We start from the raw sequence: 20124 nt of genomic DNA, 5'->3' as shown, positions 1-20124 counted from the left end.
TATGGTCTCTGATATAATCATACATATTGAGAGTAGAAAAGAATAAGGAATGCGAGAATGACTTTACTAAAAAAAAATGTAAAAAACAAAAAAAAAATATATATATATATAAATTATATATATATATATATATATATATATATATATATATATATATATATATATTTAACATCCTGAATAATTGAGAATATATTTAGGAAAAGGTATACCCATAATCATTTCAAATAAGAATTATACTACGATTATTTACTACATAATAAATTCACTTTAATGTATATAAATATTTTATCTTTATTGAAGTACACGAATTCTATTATTTAAATAATTATATTATTAATATTAATATGTATAGAATTTGAAATCATAATGTTAATTTACTAGTTATTAATAAATATTTCTATATTATACAAATACATAATTAAAAATCAATAAAATACTATTAAAATATATAGATATAGATATAGATAGACAGAAAGATAAATCGATTAGATCTTTGATAACGTAAAGATAATGTATCAAATCTTGATCTAGTATTAGTCAACTTGAGTAGATAAGCTAGTCTTTTTTTTATAATAGTTCTGTTAGATCTCAAAAAAATATTAATAAATTTCCTTACTTTTAATAAATTGCAAAAATTGTTTTATTTGTTAATAAAAAGTTTAAACTAAACTATTTGTTCACACAAAATTTAACCATATAATTTTGTTTACATAGAAAAAATGTTATATATAAAACTTAGCATTTAAGTTTAAAGAACAAAACTAAATATGCATCTGTCCAATTTTTACTATTTTTGTTATTTCATTAAAGTTAATTATATACTTTTGTGTGTAAGTGACACTTAATTTAAGCATATTAACTAGTAAAAGAAAATAAATACATTTTCTTATAAAATAAAAATATAAAATTATATAGCGTTGTTAAATATAGTTTCACATTCATCATTATTCAATAATTAGTTTTCTTAAATACTTCAAATTTAACAAATTTAATTAATAAATTTGGACTACAAAATTACTTTTTATCTTATTGGTTAGTTTTTATTAAATAGAAATTAGCTACATTTAGGTAATAGTATTTAAACATTAAAATATGTATGAATTTTATAGGAGGAGTTCCTAAGGTAAAAGGGAAGGACAAACATGGATTTTGAATATAGACTCACTCACGTTTCATAGAATTTTGGTTAAGTTGGAGAGAATTTTGCTTCAATATATATAACAAGGTCTCTACTGATATTATTTGGTTAATTTCATAAATTATTGCAATATATTAATTATATGTTGTATTACGAGTAATATAAATCTTAAATAGTTATTTGTTAATTTTGTTATTGCCAATTAAATGAAAATTAGTTACATTATTGTGTTTTTAAAGATTGAAAAATTTTATTTAACCTTTTATTAACAATGAACCAAATTAAAATAAATAATTAATAAAATTAAAAATATAATTAAATCCTTTTAATTTATATTATATACATGTATAAGTATTAAATTCTATTCTTTAATTATAATGTTTATCATAGAAGTAATTGTTTAATGTTTTCTACATAAAATATTGAAATACTGTTATTATTTCATTATTTTTAATATTTTTTATTTCATAATATTATTATTTTTAGGTTTAATCAATTATTTAATTTTAATAATTATATTGTTTAGTCTGTATACTTAAAACTCATTCATTTTAATCCATACACATTATTTTTATCTTTTTACGCACACCATTTTAATGTCTATCATCTAAACTTATAGTGACTAAAACAGTTTAAAAAATAATATATAAATATTAAGTTATATTATTTTTAATATAGTAAAGTTTATTAAGTTATAACTACCAATGAATAATGAAATCTTATTAATTAAAATCTATAAGTTGTAACCAAACTAGATTATTCCATATTGATTTCAGAATTAAAAATTATATATCAAACTTTTAATTAGTGAAATCACTATATAAATATTTTAGTTTCCAATTAGCACTTTTTTATGTTTTATTTATTCTACTATTAGAAGTGTCACATCAACTAAAAAAACCAAATTATAATATATAAGTCGGATGCAAACCTCACTTTATAAGCCAGTTTTGTGATATTGAGTTAAGCTTTAACTCCCTTTCTAACATAATATCAGAGCTAGGTTAGAGTCTATCCTACCGAATTCTAAGTGAGCATTTCTATTTACATTAGTTGCCAGGCCGTTATCGGACCACCCATTAATTTCTATTATCTATCTACACTTTTTTTCTCTCATTGAGAGTTTTAAACATATTTTCAATTTTAAATAAAAAATAATATTTTGACACAATTAATTTTTTTATATTCATTTGATATTACTTTTTTATAATTTTTACTTTCTTCTTTCTTAAAAAAATATAAAAATTCATTTTTTTATGATTATTTTATCTTATTAAATGTTTGAAATAAATGAATGTAAATATATATCGTAACATTACTCATTTTAAATGACGAGTCAAAACTGATATAATATATAAATCTTAAGAAAAGAAAAGTAGATATAGGAGGTTTGGGATAAAATGATGTTAAAGTTACAAATTTTGTCCCGAAGCAATCATATTATCTTTTATTTACAATAAATTATTTTCTGATTATTAATTACTGTTCAGGTTAATAATACAAGTTTTCAAATATAATTAATAAGAATTTTTTGTAAAATGTTTTCAGTAAGAATACTATTTTTTGTAAATTGTGTCGTATACATATATCCTTATTTCGTTCCTTCTTAAAAATATAATATAATCATCAACATGTACTCTAACATGACTTGGAGAAGTAAATATCTGCGTATTTGATTTTGAAGAAGAAATTGGTAAGATATGTAACATTTATTTACAATTTAAATATTCAGAAAAATGAACATGAGCTACCTTCCAGACATAAGGTGCACTAAAGCTTGGTTTTCATAGAAGGAACCAACATCCCAATCCTCAGTTGCAGATGAAAGTGTCATTAAGGCAACAACAATTGATCTCATGCTTGGCCTAAGTTGCGGGTTTTCATGTGTACATGCTTTCGCAAGCTGAGACACCTGCAAGACACCAAAATAATAACACTTCTATCACTCTTTCTCATACATTTTATGCATCAAAAATCATATCTAATACAATATATTCATGATAATTATTCTTGAGATCTACATGTTTACCTTACTTTTAGATTGTTGATGCATTTTGATTAAATTGATTACCTACCTTAAATACAGAGTCAAGAGGGTAGTTATCACCAAGTCTAGGGTCAACAAGTTGACGAAGATCTTCTTTTGGATCTGAGAGACCAAGAACTTCTTCAAACTGCATTTTGTAAAACAAGTCCAAAATTTAGCAACGAAATATACAAGTGATGAGTTACAACTATTGTTGAGTTAAGAGCAGCATGAAAAAACAACCAAGGCGACCAGTCCTTTTGATTCACCCTCAGGATCGTTTGTCTTGACAATAGCTTCCTTGCCTGAGATGAGTTCATATAGAACAACTCCGAAAGCATATACGTCTACTTTCGAGGAAACATCGCCATATTGTGCATATCTACATCAAAACCACCACATTTGGTCAAAATGGTCATGCTGTTATTGAACATCAAGCGAATAAAACTTCAAACATTTCCAGTACTATATAAAATAACTCAATCATACATCTACTGTACAGTTGTATGCTATAGATTGAAGTTTCCCGTGTATGAAGTGAGAAAAACAGAACATTGTTATCGGCGATGCTACAAAAATAGGTTCAAACTTTGTAGAAATTAAAGTTAAGGATAAGTAGTTCCTTACTCTGGAGGCATATAACCAAAGGTACCCACAAGACGCGTGTGTAATGAAGAACTACCATACTCAGTCAATTTTGTGAGACCGAAATCTGCAACCTGTGGGAAGAAGATTGGACTCGGTATTCAAATTTTATTTATGAAACATCTAGAAATCTATTTACAAACCTTTGCACGAAAGTTTTTGTCTATCAAGATGTTTGCTGATTTAATATCTCTGTGGATGTAGACAGGAACTGTATGCTCATGGATGTATTCCAATCCTCTTGCTGCATCAAGAGCAATTTGCACTCTAGCTCCCCATGTTAACGGATCCCTCCCTGCAACCAACTACATTCAGACCCTTGAAATCAAAATGATTTCATCATTTTACGATCAAGTATATTTATGAGTAAGACAAAAGAAACCTGAGCCTCGCAAATGTTGGCTTAAATTGCCGTTCTCAATATACTCATAAACCAGAAATAAGGAGCCCTCAACACAATATCCTATTAACCGCACCTGTATAGAATATGTTTGCAAGAAATCATGTATTGTGGAAATCCACAACATTGAATGTAACAACTGTATAGAAAACATGATAACAGCTACTCCAACCTGGAGTCTTTTTTTTCTTTTGTGGGGGTATGACTGTACATTTTTTAAGGTAAAAGATTTTAGTATCAGCACAGCGATAATGTCATACCAGGTTCAAGTGATGGACATGCGTTAGAACCTTGAGTTCTGCAAGGAATTCATTTGATGCTTGCATATCCATCTTTTTAATTGCGGCTTTCTGCAAAAAGGAATAAATGAAGCGTTGGTAATAACTTGAATTTTCCATTTCTTACAAAATATCAGTCTTAGACCTGCATGATCAGACTTTGAAGAAATAGGATTCAATACAAGAGATAAGTATATGTTAAGCTTAAAGAAAACGCTAGTCTTATTAATCCTAATTTTAAAAGTGAGTTTAAAACATCATGACAAACCTCATTCCGAAGCTCAGCATAGTAAACAGATCCAAAGCCACCTTGACCAATTATATTAGCCACACTAAAGCCATCAGTGGCCTTGTCTAGCTCCCCATATGAGAACTCCACTGACTTGTCCACTGTAATCCCTGTCATCCTTGGAGAAGCAACAACAGAAGATTCCGATGCCTTGTCCAAGCTGCTTCCCAAACCTAAATCCATGTATCAGATAAGACCTACAGTTTCACATTTCATTTAAACTGAAAAAACCCTGAAATCTAGAATCAGTATTCCAAGTAATAAACAAGAGTTTAATTCTAACACTCCATATAAATATTTTTACATTATTAATGTGAGGAATGAAGTCCCACATATTGATGGGAACTTGTAAAGGGGTATGGCTTGGTTATAAAGAAAACCCCTTGCCCCCTTTGTTAATCATCCCATTCTCTCATTTGTTCTCTCTTTTCTTGTATTCTCATACTTTAGAGAAGTTTTGTATTAAAAGAGAGAGGTGCTGTAAATTTCTTCCACTAGTATAAAATTTTCATTTTTGCTTATTATCAATATTTTCTCTTCTCTATTTTAGTTGTGTTTTAGTTGTGTGTGCTTGTGCTGTATGACTGATAACCCAACAATGGTATATGTCCTATGATTGCGGTTTAATTCGATCTTCCGATAGAGAGGTTCAACGACAACAATTTCTTGTTGTGGAAATTGAAGATAAAGGCAATTTTGAGAAAGGACAATTGCATAGCTGTAATTGAAGGAAAACCCGCAGAAATGACGGAGTAGAAGTGGAAAGAAATTGCAAGGGAGATTTGGGATCCCCTCATAAAATTATATGAGGTGAAGTCTCTCTTGGTAAGTCATAAAAGCTCAGAAGATCATGGCATATGCTTATGGGAGATACGTTGCAAAAAGCTAATGCAATGGTTACATCGACAAGTCAAGAAGAAGCGGTGTTGACGTGACATCGTACTTGGACAAATGTCAAAGTGAAGTTTGCAAGGCGAAACGTAATTTGTACTCGGGCTTAAACATATATCGAAGTTTGCTAGTTTGACTACCAGAAAAGAAAACACAAGAAGACTTGGTTCATTCTGATGTAAGGGAATCACCAGAATTATTCCTAGGAGAAGCAAAGTTTATTCCAGGAGTTTATGAGTGTATTACATCAAGAGGAAGTCAAATGTGTTGTTGTTACCAGTTCAAGGAAACCAAAGCACGAGTAGAGCTTGAAACTGGGGAAAGAATTAAGTGTTTGGGCTATGCTAACAATGTGAAGGGGTTTGCCTGTGAGTTCCACCACTCACAAGGTTATTGTTAAGCAGGAATGAAATGATGCTCCAACCAGAAGGCTTTGAAGAACAAGAAAACTTGCTTTACAGGTTGAACAAATCTCTATACGGTTTAAAGCAGGCGCCAAGGTGTTGGTATAAGAGATTTGATTCCTTTATCATTAGCCTCGGATACAACAAACTAAGTTCAGACCATTGTACATACTACAAGAGGTTTAAGGATAATGATTTATCATTTTGTTGTTGTATGTGGATGACATGTTGGTGGTAGGCCCCAACAAAGCTCTAATCCAAGAACTGAAGGCACAATTGGCTAGGGAGTTTGATATTAAAGGACTTGGAACCGGTAAACAAGATTTTAGGGATGCAAATTCACCGAGACAGAAAAAGATAGGAAGATTTGTTTTTTTCAGAAGTAAAACTTACTGAAAGTCTTGCGGCGCTTCAACATGCAAGAGTGGAAGCCAGTTTTACCCCATCTTCTATCAATTATCCTCAAGTATGAGTCCTAGCAGTGAAGCGGAGAGGATGGAGAAGTCTCGAGTACCGTATGCATCGGTGGTGGACAGCCTTATAATTGCTATGATGCGTACAAGACCAGACATTGCACAAGCAGTGGGAGTGGTTAGTATGTTCGTGGTAGGTTTAGGTGGAGAGCAGTAAAATATTGATCAGGTGTTGCATTGCGTTTCGGAGAATCAGAATTTGGTGTCAAAGGTTATTGGCAGATTTACGTAAATTCGATTCTACTAAAGTTTATCGAAAGAACAAGCAACACGAAGGCAAAGATGGTGTGAAGATTTAATTAGTTTCATCAAAATCTTCAAGTGGGAGATTGTGAGGAATGAAGTCCCACATTGGTGGGAACTTGTAAAGGGGTATGGCTTGGTGGCTATAAAGGAAACTCCTTGTCCCCTTTGTTAATCATCCCATTCTCTTCTTTGTTCTCTCCTTTCTTGTATTCTCATAATTTAGAGAAGTTTTGTATTGAAAGAGAAAAGTGTTGTAAATTTCTTTCACTAGTATAAAATTTCCATTTTTGCCTATTATCAATATTTTCTCTTCTCTATTTTAGTTGTGTGTGCTTGTCCTGTATGACTGATAACCCAACAATTAACTAATTAGAAATCACCCTTCATGCAATTTTTTAAGTAATAACAATAATCTTACAACATGTGGTAATCAATGATTGTTGACAAGATAAGGCAAAGAGACATGTTACTAAATCATGCATCATTGAACAGTGTGCAGGTAAATATTTATGCAAGATAATTGATAAAATAAGAAAGGGGTGTTTTAGAAGTAGCATTGAAACAAAAGACATACCAATACCATGATAGAGTGGACTACAGTGATCTTCAGATGCTCCTGGGACTGTGAGAAGGGATACCTCAGCCACTTTTCTTCTTCTGTGTAGTCCAACATATAGAACAAGTGCCAACATTAAGACCCCAGCAGCTCCTCCAACCGATATGCCAGCAATGGCTCCACCAGATATTCCTACTTAAATTTGCATAACAATGTCAGCATGTCATAGGAATTTAACCCACCATGATTTACGAAGCAGCAGTTTGCAGTGTCCACATCACCTGATCTGCAAAAGGTTGGAACAAACATAGGATATTATTTCAAAGAGTAAATGTCAAAAATCTAATTAAATTGGCCGACGTAGGATTGGGATGTAAACTTAGTATAAAATTCAAATTACCTCAGCTTCATAGGTGGAAAGTTTCCATTTTCATCTGCAAAATAGGATTTAAAATATAAAGCATCAGAAGATAATGTATCAAATAGCAATTCTAAACAAAAAATAAGAGATAGCGAACCCATTGATGCAGTGTCTTCTTGCAAATGAACTTGTATCAAATTTGGACTGTCAAAAAACCAGTTGGCACACATGCATTTTGTATTAACTCTTTAAAAGAGAACATTAGATGATGATTCTCGTACTGTATATATGCTTTATTACAGTAATTTATTCATTATTTTTCTGTGGGAAATATCAGTCTTACATGGTGACCGTTTGTGCTTGAACCATTTAAGCATAGAAAATGAAAATGGAATACGTAATTCTAGTTCTAAACCAGCATTTGTTTCTCAGATGTTACCTTTCCTTCTTTTATCCTTTTCTCATACAAACAATTATTTAAATCAGTATGTAGGTGTGTTTGTTGTGAGGTTTAGTTCGATCTTGAACTAAAAAGCGTTCGAACCAATAAAAAAGAAACATGAAGTGTTCTAGTTCGAGTTTTAGAATATTCCAAAACGATTTTACTATGCATAGTATATAACTACATTTTTGTTCTTCTCAAACATAATATTATAACAATCACAGTGAAATAATTATGCCAAAAAGCCAATTAATTTTGCACTATACTAATTAAAGTTCAAAAAATTTTAAAAAAGCCAATGACATTGTAAAATTATTTTTTTTAACAGAAATAACACAAAGAATAGTTCTAATTAATAAACACAAAAGCTACATCTATATAAATTAGAATGTAATCAAATTAAATAAATAGTTCAACTAAATGAAATTTAGTTATATTTAATATATATATATATATATATATATATATATATATATATATATATATATATATATATATATATATATATATATATATAGTTCTACCATAACTAACAGTAAAACTAATGAATTCACTTGATTTTTTAATTGTTTTTAAAATATACATATCAATAAAACTAATTAATTACTTCGTTTTTTTATTTTTAAAAATGTTTTACCAATTAAGCTACTTTTTTTCTTTTTATAGATACTCAGCTATACCTATTAGTGGATAACCCAAATTGATACAAATTAATTATGGCATCCTTCTATCTTGGTGTTTATTTTACCTTATAACTGACCCCTTTACTTATATCCGAATAAAACTATAAATATAAAAATTCTTCAAAATCTTATTAAAATTCTGATTTATTTCACATTAAATTATTTATGATGGATAATTTCAAATGTATAACTGACCCCATTCCGTACTGTTTCTAACTTTTTACTTGCCATTCAATAGGTAGAAAAATATAACTTTAAAAATTAAAGTACAAAATAATGTTGTTTTATCATTGCATAAAATGAATGCATTTGCTTACAATTATGTGTTACATAATTTTAATTAGATAATTAAATCGTTAAACAAATAAAAAGTTTATTTAATAAAAGAATTATTTATACAAATTTTCTATTCAAACACATAACATATTCGCTTTAAACTAACTACTGTGTATCATTTGTAAACTATTTTTACAAAATTATATATTTTCTTGAAACTATATTACTTTAATAAAATAGAAAGAAGATAATAATAATAATGTTACTTTTATGCACTTAACTCGTTTTCTTTTGTTTAATCGCATACATGAGTGCATTAGGGTGTATCACATACACAATTAATAACGAAGTTGCCAACAAAAGGTTTTGTCAACTAATTTGGAATTTGATCTCGATCCTTCTAAAGAATCAGAAAGTGAGATAGAACCAGTATAATTGTGTACATTATCATTGCAAAGTGACAAACTTTATTGCATGGATATGTCTGTTTGTTTTCTATCAAAATTATCTTCAAAATAAATAATTCTAAAATTTTACTATATCTGTCTAATAATGGTTATGGGTCATCCATGGATCAACAAAATAATCATAAGAGAGTGATAACATATGAACAAAACGTGATCTGGATTCTTTTGTTTTATAGCCAGAGGACTAATCATCCTTAATAAAATATAACTTTTGTGTATTTTTTTAATTTCTGTGGTTAATTGATGTTTCCAAATATGGAGAGAATATACCAAATCTATGTAGCAAATACTTCAATATTCCTCGGACAAAAAAAAACTCACTGTTCAACACATGTATATGAGAAAGAGTCATAAACAAGGTTGTTAATTACCTTTAGCCGGCACGAACACGAGTCCACTCCCAGAACTGAAATTTGAGGTGGGGTTGTAGCGTGCCAGCAGCTCCGCCGGCACACCGGATTCCGCCCCAAACCCTTGCAAGTCATCACCCAACCGAAGCGGGTACGTCAAAAACAGCCCATAATGCTTGGACACGTGTCGGTTTCCGCAGGAGCAGTTGATGGTGACGTTGATGTTGACGTTGTCGGGAATATGACTGGACGGGTAACTGTTGACCCTTCTCACCCAATCCTCGGTTGTGAGGTTGGAGAAAGTGGTATCCGCAACAAGCGTGTAGGTGTCCCCGTGTTGGATCCGGTAGGAGAAAGTGTGCCCCAAAAACTGCCCGTTTAAGCAGTCGCAGGAGAACGGGACGTTGATCCGCGTTTGGCTGTGAATGACGTTGGAGTCTTTGACGCTTGGGTTGTACTTGAGAATCTCCGATGTGGGCTTTCCAAAAAGATTGCTGATGAATGTGAGGTTGGTGTCCTCCGGTATGTAGTAGGAAGCTAGAGCAAGGTTGCAACCAGAATCACAGTCAGCTTTGACACTTGTGGAAATTAAGAACTGAATTAAGAGAAGGAAAAGATGGTGTGGCTTTGGTTTTGTAGTCATTTTGTGTGTTAGGGATCAGAAGAGTTAGGAGCTTGAGAAGTTGTTATTACACTAGTGCTTATTTTATGTGCAGCTTCATTGATTTGTTATATTATTGTAGATGGCACCGATTGATGATGTTATTGATGTCAATGTTGTGTGTTGAATGAGTCTTCTCATTGTTTTTGTTAATTGTGGTGTTTTTCTAATACTTTTGGGACGATTATGCTTATTTTTTAAATTTGTAGATTACGTGAAGAATGTGACTTCCAATTACGCTTCGGATGAAAAGGTATGGAGAGCAACTCCAAATGGCCGTGTGTTGGATTTTTAAAGATTAAACTATGAATCAAAGTTTAAGGAATTATACGTCACTTTTCAATTTTCATAATCAAATAATGGTACTAGCTTTTATTTTATATGAAACTTTAGATCTGTGCATACGTTTAGGCTGTGTATGTTTTTTTTTATCTTAGTAAATATATATTATATTAAAAGATATTTAAATATATATTATATTAAAAAATATTTAGAAGTTGAAAATAATAATAATAATATTTTTTAATTAATAATTAAATTTTGAATAACAAATATGATGGTTTGTTAGTTTCTTTTTGTTTTTACTTGGGCCAGGTATTAAAATTTTGGTTAGAAGAGACTTTTTTCTTTACATTAATTATAATCGTATTCAATTGATGGTAAGAAATTAAAGTTAAGCAAGCATGATAAATTCAAAAAATGAGGCCAGATGTAACCTTTTGGACTGCAGTGAGATTTTTGAGATGATAGTTGAAGAATAATCTTTTCAGAAAGAAGGCATACAAAGGATATTTTCAAGAAATAAATAGAACTTTGTTAGATATATAGGAATAGCAACAAATGTGTCTCTTGTATGGGAGAAAGGTTGCAGAAAAAAATTCAGAGCGAAAGAGGTATGTGTTTGGAAGAACTGAAAAAGAAGAAGTTTCAAGTGGGTTCCACCATGGATGTAAAGGTTCTTACTTAATTTTCCACGTAAGCTCAAAGATATTTCTCTACGTGGATAGAACCATGTAGATATTTTTGGTTTTGCAGTGATTACAACCTCACCATGGTGTTCACATGCTTAAATTGGCATCATAAAAATTAAGGCCTTTTTCCAATATACATAACACAAATTTTTAACACTGCTTAGCCATGGAATCTTCTGCAACTCTACCTCTTTCTCAGCTTCCTTTTGTGTACCCTGCAACACCCAGGAGTAACAAAGCTTACCCCTTTTGGCCTTGCAAGCGAAGAAGCTCGCTGCCAACACGCTTACGCTGCAACAAGATGTATGTACCAGGTAATTGGTTCGGTTACTTTTCTACTCTGTTCCTCTTCTCCATTATGATTAAAAGGAACTAACGTTAACCACAAAAATACTGGCAATGAAAAAGAATTTGTCACTGATACATTGATTTGTGACCAAATTAGCATTAGTTATATGTGATGGGGTTGTGTTATATCGATTGAGATGCAGGATTTGGAGAAGCATCACCAGAAGCAAAGGCGGCTAAACACCTCCACAATTTCTTCACCTACGTAGCTGTGAAGATTGTTGCTGCTCAACTTGAGGTTCCTTCTCCTTATTGGCTTTGACAACCCCTTTATTGTTGGATGAAATTTTTGTGAATTTATATATAGAGAGATTTAGACCTCCAACGTTGTCAATCTGATCCAAGGCTAAATAATAATAACAATGATTTGTCAGTGGATTTACTTTGATCCACGTTGTTCAACTTAATTCAGTTTTTTTCGTTTCTTTAATTTAATATCTATTTCTAGTGGTTAATACTTTTTTGTATCTAATAATGTCATCTGTCAAATAATATTTCGCGGAGCAGAGCTACAATCCTGAGGCATATGAGGAGCTGATTGAATTTCTTGGTAGACACTCGTTGAATGATGGTGACAAGTTTTGTGCCGCCATGTTCAGAGAATCATCAAGACATAAGAACTTAGGTAACGGCTATTATCAAGCCACTCAATCCTCAATTGGTATCTAATTATTAATATCTGACAAACAACTTTGTTGTGTATTGCCTTTGTATGAACGAAATCTCCGAACTAATCTGGCATGTACATGAATAGCCCTACGCATAATGGAGGTAAGCAGATTTTTATATTATCCATCACCTGTTAAGGAGTTATGATTAAATACAACGACGTATGATTATAGGTGAGATCAGCATACTGCAAAAATGATTTTGAATGGGACAACTTGAAGCGCCTAGCCCTCAAGGTTTGTAGCACAATAACGTTTATGTTCAGGACTGAAATTTATTCAACTTTCTGTATGATTGACTAATGTTTATATTTATGCCCTTATTGTCTTGTAGATGGTCACAGAATCTAACACGAGGCTCATGACGGAATATGTCTTAGAAACCAGTCATGTTGAAAGTGAGAAGTGAATAGTCTTCAACCAAAGTATTAGCCCCTTTATTCCTTCCGATCGAAGAGGAGATAGGGCAATATACCTATTTATATGTACAGAAAGAACTGACACGTTTATCAATCAATTTTATACTCCAGCATTAGCAAGGTTATGATTAAAAAAACAGTTAGATCATAGAATGGTTAGACAAATTCGATACACAAATTGATAATCAACAGATATATTGTTTGGTTGTGTTTAAAAGCTTCAAAATTTTAAATACACATTTGACGCATGGAATGTGTGAAATCCCTTTCGATTTAAGTCAAACCGTTTATAGAAACACACTTTTACTTGGGAGTAAAAGAATTGTCTGGTCCAAATATGTAAACATTCAAGCAGAAATAAAGTATCATATTTCAAGACAAATATTGGTGCTTTCTTCAAGGCTTGATTCTGAAAACATATAATGCATAATTAATTATCCTTTACATCTGAAATGAAACACTGTCTAAGGATGAAACAAACAAGCAACAAGCATTACCTTCAATTCTCAATGTTCAAGGAAATAGTTTCTCTTTGATAGTTTACAGTTTACACTTTATGATTTCCAACCAACACAACTAAAATCACCTTCTTCACTAAGATATAGGGTTTTCTTGTCAGAATACCAACTACAAATATCACCTGAGATGTATAGCTTGAGGTTTACCAAGCATAGTCTATTCAATATAACTTGTCTACTTCGCACCTCTCGTGCTATGCCATATAAAGTAGTGCAGTTTAGCAAATGTCTCCTACCCAATTTTGCCAAAGAATTGGATTGGTGACACAGTGTACTCCGGCAGAACTAATCAATGATTAAAGATACAAGCATCCTCGGTTTTAGAGTTCAATGCATTTGTCCTATAGTTTTAATGAAACCTTCCTTTATGCTCCGATCAAGCAGACTTCACAATTATTTGCCACTGTGGCTGCAAATGACAGCAAAGAGGTTGAGACAAAGAAAGGTAAAGGTTAGTGTTAATAAGGTTGTCCGCTGCCGACGACATTTGTTTCTAAAGCACATGCGCATATGATATTGTTGAAAATACGTTGAAGTTTATCTTCTATCAAATTTGAATTGATGCTAAGCAGTATCCGCTTCATCAACATAGTGATGTAGATCACTTGAGGCGTGAATTTCACCATTGCTGAAGTATGAATGGGCATATTCTTCTATGTGATCCGACCTGCAAAATTACGTGTCATTAGCAGCATACACTTCAAATTTGACCAAGTGAAGTGCAATTTCAAATTTGATCAAATCAATATATATATTGAAAATACTGGTAACCCTCAAAACAATGAAATGACAAGTACAGCCATTGCTCCTTTCATGTTGGTAAGATTTCCTAGCTTCACTAACAGAACCAAAACGGAGTGAGAGGAATTTTCATCTTAGCAAACAAGATTTCTTTGTACGACCAAAAAAGCCTTCACAAAGTAAATTGACTCTATAAGTGTAACTATGGTACGAACAACACAACACCCAGAGGACAATTACCTATACACGTAGTTCACCATGATCCCTCCACTTTGAGAAAGACCTTTTTCTGATCGATCAGCCATCCAATTTATTCTTTCAACCATCTGTCCACATCGAGAAGCAAAATTTTATTCACGCCAATTTAATCAAAGTACAACTGAAGGATAGTTGCAGATAGGACACAGATTTGCTACATGAAAAGAACCATTTTACCATATTGATTATAGAGAAAGAAATACCAAGAAAACAACCCATACAATGACTTCCGCGAAAAAGCCATCCAAAGAGTATAACGTACTATATGGAAACTACTGCTTTCAGAATGAAAATAGCATTAACCATAACAATGAAATTAATTGGCTCTACATTATGGTTGTAAAACATACCGCTCCATTTTGCAAGTGAAAATTTGCTACAGAGTCCAAAGCTTTTCCTCTTTTCTTCTCTTTTAGAAGGTACCTGTGATACCAAAAGAACCCCATATGCTTCCAGATTACTTTGACTTATAAATTATGAGTATTAGCAAGCGACCTAGCTCAATACGATGTTTCAAAGAAGTCATTTCTAACATGGCTTTGTTTTATTTCCCATAATTTGTTTCCAGCATTCCAATACCTGGCACACAAACGCATCAAAGGAGCTTTTAATGCTGAACGAAGTTCTGGAGAATGTATCCACTTAGAGGATGTAGAAGTAAGCAAGTTAAACATCAAATCCATTCCATTTTTTCCCGAGGCAATATCCCTGCATCTCATATTGACATTAGTCACTTGATAGTAACTCAGATACAAAGTAGGGGGGAAATGAGAAAGCAAAAAAGAAGAGAAAAAAAACTTAACCGCTGAATGTTGCAGTTAGTATTAATGATAGAGAATAATAACGGTTCCCGCAAGCATGACACGTTTCAAGGTCATATTTTGATTCATCAGACTACATGAATTGTGAACTTGCCAAATCACACCATATTTAATCATGCAATCTGAAGCTTGAATAATGCACTTTTAATAACTGCACAAATTTTCTACATTTTTTTTCAACACATAAGGAGCCAATTGGGCTCACGATAAAGGAGAAACAAAAGAAGACAAAAAAAATGTAATGCAGCTAATAGGATAGTTTACTTGATGATATATGAATATGCGAGTGGTGTTGCCAAAAAATATCCAGAAATATCATAACATAAAATATGAAGATAGAACAGTATATATCTTACTTAGATAAACTCATAAGTGCTTCTTCTTCCTCTGGTTTAAATATATTTTCATAGAAAGTGGAACTAGATCCATCGGCTTGTGATTGAGACAAATTGCTTCCTTCAGCAAGTAGTGTCTGAGATACTGCTAACTTGGATAAAAGCCATGACATGAATCCGGGGATGGGACTTAGAGTTGCAAAGGTCTACAGCCAAAAAATGATCAGCAGTCTTGGATGTGGTAGGACGTAAGTAAGATATTGCAGTATCCTAAGAAATATGACATTAATCAAGAAAAATCCATAACACATGGGCCCAATTACTAGTGGGATTAAGCATATTACTTTTAGATTGCACTACAAAGAAGGGAAAATATCAATTTGAAAGAATGGTCTTTTCGGCAAAGTGCCACGTGTCTATAGTTCTATAGTGCTTTTGCAAACAATGACTCCAGAAATCTGCATCTTTCAGAGGAAGGAAAGATTTAAAAACCCAGGGTTTAAAGAATGAAACCATAAGGTTGTACTGATATACTTGGAAAACCTCCCATCAAATGTGAAGATTTAAAGGGAAGAGACAACACATTTTGTTTAGCCATTTCCATTTATAGCAAAAGCATGAAAATAAAAGGTCAGAAGCTGAGATTAAAAAAAGAAAAAAAAAACGTAGGATAGAATTATGTTCATTAATTGTTGTGCATTCACAAAACCCATGAATCTCCGTATAATTGATAAAAAATACTTACAGAAATGTGCGGCATCTCTCTTTTCACCTGTGTTACAACTCGTTTGATAAGAAATTTTCCTAAGTTGATCCCTGCTAAGCCAGGCTGCAAATTATACCATATCAGATATAAAACTATCTCCATCGTTATTCTTCTTCAGGGAATCAGGAGGGGGAGAAACTGACAATGATATAAACAGAAAGCAAGCAGATCAAAGGTGCGAGCATGAATAAAAACAGAACATAAAAGAGAACGGGCAAATTTAAGCAAATTGTAGCAATAATTCCAGTCGGAGAAAAAGCCAAAGAATAAACAGTTCACTTTGCACTAAGAATGGTTGTACTGAACTTCACCGAGATATTTAGTTAAATCTCCACTAGTCATAACTTTCATTACTTTTATGATACATAGCATACCTGAGTTGATGATATAGAGTAGAACAAGGCACATGTTGCCTCACTTTCAGGTATAGGAGGACTATCCCACAAAACTTCCTGTGGAATAAATAAATACTGTTAAGTTACTGAAAAAGGGTTTGATCCAGTTGAATTTTAATAACATTAACCTGTATAGTCTGAGCAACATCCTTCAGCAGTGCAACTTCAATGAAAATTAGGGGTTCACCTGAGGAAAATATAGAAGACCACATAATGTACTTTAACACACTTGAAGCTTTAAGAATAGACCTCTTCAAATGAGACAGAAGTTAAGTGAACTGTTGGGTAGGAGCACTCAGTAACCTTGATGTTTATAACAATAAATTATTTTTGCATTTACAAGAATAATAATAATTATCATAATAATAAAGAACTAAACTATTTCCTTTGACCATCTTACCAATGTTACATTAACTCCTACAATTCTCAGTGGCATATTAATCACAATCACAATTTTCAAACAGCGGATTTGAGAACAGGTATATAACGACATATTTTAAACCAATGATATGCACTGGATCACAAAGGGGAAAATAGTGTAGAATATAGAAAGTATTAGCACCAAATTTAATTTTCCAAGCTCAGGAGAATAATGAAATTCCGCTGTACTGCCTACTTAATACGATCACTAGAAAGCATTTTGACGTTACCAACTTCCTGAGCCGCTGATACAAACTCAAAATATTAAATAGAGGTGAAAACAATTACTGCTAGGATGTTGGTTAGTGCACCAGTACAAATTATAAAACTGTGAGAGGTAGAGAACAATCTTTCAGTAACAAAGGATTAGAGGAACTGCTGACCAGGGATAGCTGGATGTAAATACCCAAAACAACGACGGCCAACTCCCAGCCTTCTCTTAAGATCTAGAAGGTTGCTAATTGGGTGAACAGCCTACATAAGATATGAAAGATTATGCATACAGTGGAAGACCAGAGCTACATTGAATGACAGTTCAAGAAAAAAAGAGAAAAGTACTTCATAAGCAACAATTTTCTCCAGCAAAGAAGCAGGATCATCCCATGTAATCTGGTGAAGCTCTAAGGCAGCAGGACTAAGCCATGTAACAAATTTTTCCTTTAAATAAGAATCCAATGCTCTCAGAGATGCAATATTTTCCTCTCTGTGTAGTGGAAGAATTGAATCATTATACTCAAAATTTCAGGAAAGCAGTTTGAACTCTTGTTCTTCTCTTATCTTTCTTTCATCATTTCCTCCAGAAACGTTATGAACTACAGGTATCTAAAATTCGTACTTGTATACATTTATTTCATTTTAAGGTTCTCCTAGCAAAAATTCCTTGTGCAGACAAAGGTAACTAAATTTCAAAAAGCAAAACGATGAACTAAGATTTCTTTTATTTGCTCCTTCCGTCATTGCAAGATAAGAAAATTAAAGGAAACAGATATAGCAGAAAAATTGTTCAAAATAAAATCGCGTAGCACCAGTCATAAACTTACGCTAGAATGGTTAGGATATCTTCTCGAAGAATGGATAAGATCCTCAACCCTCCTGGATGAGTGTTGAGACGCTCAAAAAGAACTTCATAAACTGGCTGAAGGGCATGTCTCAAATTCCTCTCAATGCGATAGAAAGGAGAAAACAAGCTTTCATCTTCGTAATCACACACTTGAGTTTTGTCTGCCAATCCAATAATTTTTCTTTCACACAACAGTTTTGAAAGCAATAATTGAAAGAGTTACACAAGCGCGCATGCCCACGCCCACGCCCACGACATATAATAACTCACCAGCAGGTGGTTCAAGTCCAAGGTACTGCTTTATCAGGTCACGCACTTGTGATCGATTGAGATCATACTCTCTGGCAAGGACAAGAAGCAACTTGCGACGGTTTTCATGAGAAAGACTAAAATAACCCTACATCATCACACCGGCATATGGAAATGAAATAAGCAATGACAAAAAAAAAAATAGAATCAAGAAAGTTTCACCACATTAATTAAAATATAAAATCAGACTACCTCCGAGAAGTTGTTAAGAACATCATCCAGAACTTCTGTTTTGTTCATTGATATGGCAGAGTGCATTGAGGAACGGACACGCTTAAACTCTCTGTGAATAAGTTAAAAAAACAACACATAAATAACAGAAGAAAAAAATGAGCCAAAAAACGTAAGCAAAATCCAATTCCAGGTATGTGAAACAAAAATTAAGAAAATAACTAAAAAATAGGAACCTCTCGGAGTTGCCGGAGTCATTAGGCACCGCATTTCCTTCACCTGGAGATCCGTTTTGGCGAGAATTCTGCTGCTGCGTTTGATTCGTCACGTTCTGTTGTGTATTCATCGCAATCGAAAGAACCGTAAGTCAGCAAGAATCAAAGTCTAAGCTAATTCATGCACATAAAATATTATGGACTTGATTGAATAATCGAATCAAAACAAAATGTTTGTATGAGAAAAATCTGCACAGAAAAAAATCAGGGGAACTAAAAGGAACGAATGGAAGGTAAGAGCAAGATTATTTTACTCACGGCTAGAGGAATGGGAGAGAGAGAAAGGTTTGTACGATCGTTGGGCTTCATTCTGGCGCGCATCAAAATGGACAAAGCTTTTTTGCTCATTTTCTTTTATTATTATTGTTCTCCTATTTATTGGGTGAAACATATGTGCGTTCCACAATCGAAATCAACAACTGGTGTAGTGAATGAAGTTTGCTTTCTGCTTTTGGATCGTGTGTTACATCGCTGTTTGGCAACAACCCCTACTGTTTTTGTTTTTAAGTTCTTATTCCGAGGTAGAAGCGCGTTGCTTGCAAGCCACACATTTTTCTCATTCCTTTCTAGGGTCAACGTCTGACGCTGACTATCCACATCACTGTAGATTTTCAGGTTTTGGGCTGCATGACCCAAAATGCTAACAAATTGGACTCTTTACTTTTGGGTCAGCTGTATTGGACTTCTATCTAATTGGAAAAATGTCAAGTTTGAGGGGAAATAACGTACAATTCAAACATGTAGTGTAGCATGGACTCATTATTCCTTATTAGTGACTTGTATCATTACCATATGCTTAATTTTATACTTAACCAAGTTTAATGAACGATTCGTTGCAATGATGCCTTCCGTCTTAATAAATGATAAAAGCAAAATCCTTCAACGGATTAAATTCGTTGAAGTACAAAAAAACGAGTGTAGGGTTTTTTTGAATTATAGAAACTAATTTTGAAATTTTAAAAAATGTGGGGTAGAAGGAGAAATGAATGGAGGTACAGGGAGAAACAGTCTAATTAAAATAAATTAGAGTGCCTAAACCCTATATCAAAAACATGTACTATGA

The 20124-nt window shown here is 32.6% G+C and overlaps 3 protein-coding genes across 4 annotated transcripts; 1 reads left to right on the top strand and 2 right to left on the bottom strand.

Moving 5' to 3' along the window:
• Positions 1–2791: 2791 nt before the first annotated feature.
• LOC108342389 (chitin elicitor receptor kinase 1) lies at positions 2792–10856 on the bottom strand. Its single transcript, XM_052879170.1, has 12 exons — positions 9947–10856; positions 7747–7780; positions 7628–7632; positions 7371–7538; positions 4756–4949; positions 4470–4559; positions 4192–4285; positions 3953–4104; positions 3792–3883; positions 3408–3546; positions 3214–3312; positions 2792–3050 (listed from the first exon to the last, which is right to left on the bottom strand). The coding sequence occupies exons 1-12, from the start codon at positions 10566–10568 to the stop codon at positions 2886–2888; spliced, it is 1854 nt and encodes a 617-aa protein (XP_052735130.1). The 5' UTR covers positions 10569–10856; the 3' UTR covers positions 2792–2885.
• A 610-nt stretch (positions 10857–11466) lies between these two features.
• Positions 11467–13108, top strand: LOC108342568 (chaperonin-like RBCX protein 1, chloroplastic). Of its 2 annotated transcripts, none has more exons than XM_052879169.1 (6): positions 11467–11871; positions 12043–12143; positions 12413–12530; positions 12660–12676; positions 12748–12810; positions 12908–13108. In XM_052879169.1, exons 1-6 carry the CDS (start codon positions 11724–11726, stop codon positions 12980–12982), a joined length of 522 nt encoding a protein of 173 aa, XP_052735129.1. In that variant the 5' UTR covers positions 11467–11723; the 3' UTR covers positions 12983–13108. The 2 variants fall into 2 exon arrangements, with proteins under 2 accessions (XP_052735129.1, XP_017435847.1); XM_017580358.2 differs by having other exon boundaries at positions 11496–11871; positions 12049–12143.
• Positions 13109–13463: 355 nt separating this feature from the next.
• On the bottom strand, positions 13464–19564 carry LOC108343104 (uncharacterized). Its single transcript, XM_017581169.2, has 16 exons — positions 19320–19564; positions 19023–19117; positions 18808–18898; positions 18577–18703; positions 18287–18467; positions 17805–17949; positions 17630–17720; positions 16955–17013; positions 16806–16883; positions 16411–16494; positions 15687–15871; positions 15089–15217; positions 14860–14932; positions 14492–14577; positions 14040–14177; positions 13464–13919 (listed from the first exon to the last, which is right to left on the bottom strand). The coding sequence occupies exons 1-15, from the start codon at positions 19407–19409 to the stop codon at positions 14075–14077; spliced, it is 1617 nt and encodes a 538-aa protein (XP_017436658.1). The 5' UTR covers positions 19410–19564; the 3' UTR covers positions 13464–13919; positions 14040–14074.
• Positions 19565–20124: the final 560 nt, after the last annotated feature.

The sequence above is a fragment of the Vigna angularis genome, chromosome 6 (assembly GCF_016808095.1).
Source record: "Vigna angularis cultivar LongXiaoDou No.4 chromosome 6, ASM1680809v1, whole genome shotgun sequence".
Classification (NCBI taxonomy): domain Eukaryota; kingdom Viridiplantae; phylum Streptophyta; class Magnoliopsida; order Fabales; family Fabaceae; genus Vigna; species Vigna angularis.
Note: the sequence above shows the minus strand (reverse complement) of the source record. Positions and strands in the feature narration are given on the sequence as shown.

Coding starts and splice junctions, on each gene's coding strand:
- LOC108343104 (XM_017581169.2), bottom strand. CDS start 19,409: ATGAGCAAAAAAGCTTTGTCCATTTTGATGCGCGCCAGAATGAAGCCC. Junction 18,899..19,022: donor GACTCCGGCAACTCCGAGAG/GTTCCTATTTTT, acceptor ACTTATTCACAG/AGAGTTTAAGCGTGTCCGTT. Junction 18,704..18,807: donor TTCTTAACAACTTCTCGGAG/GTAGTCTGATTT, acceptor GTGATGATGTAG/GGTTATTTTAGTCTTTCTCA.
- LOC108342568 (XM_052879169.1), top strand. CDS start 11,724: ATGGAATCTTCTGCAACTCTACCTCTTTCTCAGCTTCCTTTTGTGTAC. Junction 12,144..12,412: donor TTGTTGCTGCTCAACTTGAG/GTTCCTTCTCCT, acceptor TTCGCGGAGCAG/AGCTACAATCCTGAGGCATA. Junction 12,811..12,907: donor TGAAGCGCCTAGCCCTCAAG/GTTTGTAGCACA, acceptor ATTGTCTTGTAG/ATGGTCACAGAATCTAACAC.
- LOC108342389 (XM_052879170.1), bottom strand. CDS start 10,568: ATGACTACAAAACCAAAGCCACACCATCTTTTCCTTCTCTTAATTCAG. Junction 4,105..4,191: donor CCAACATTTGCGAGGCTCAG/GTTTCTTTTGTC, acceptor AGTTGGTTGCAG/GGAGGGATCCGTTAACATGG. Junction 3,547..3,791: donor TTTGGTTATATGCCTCCAGA/GTAAGGAACTAC, acceptor GTTTTGATGTAG/ATATGCACAATATGGCGATG.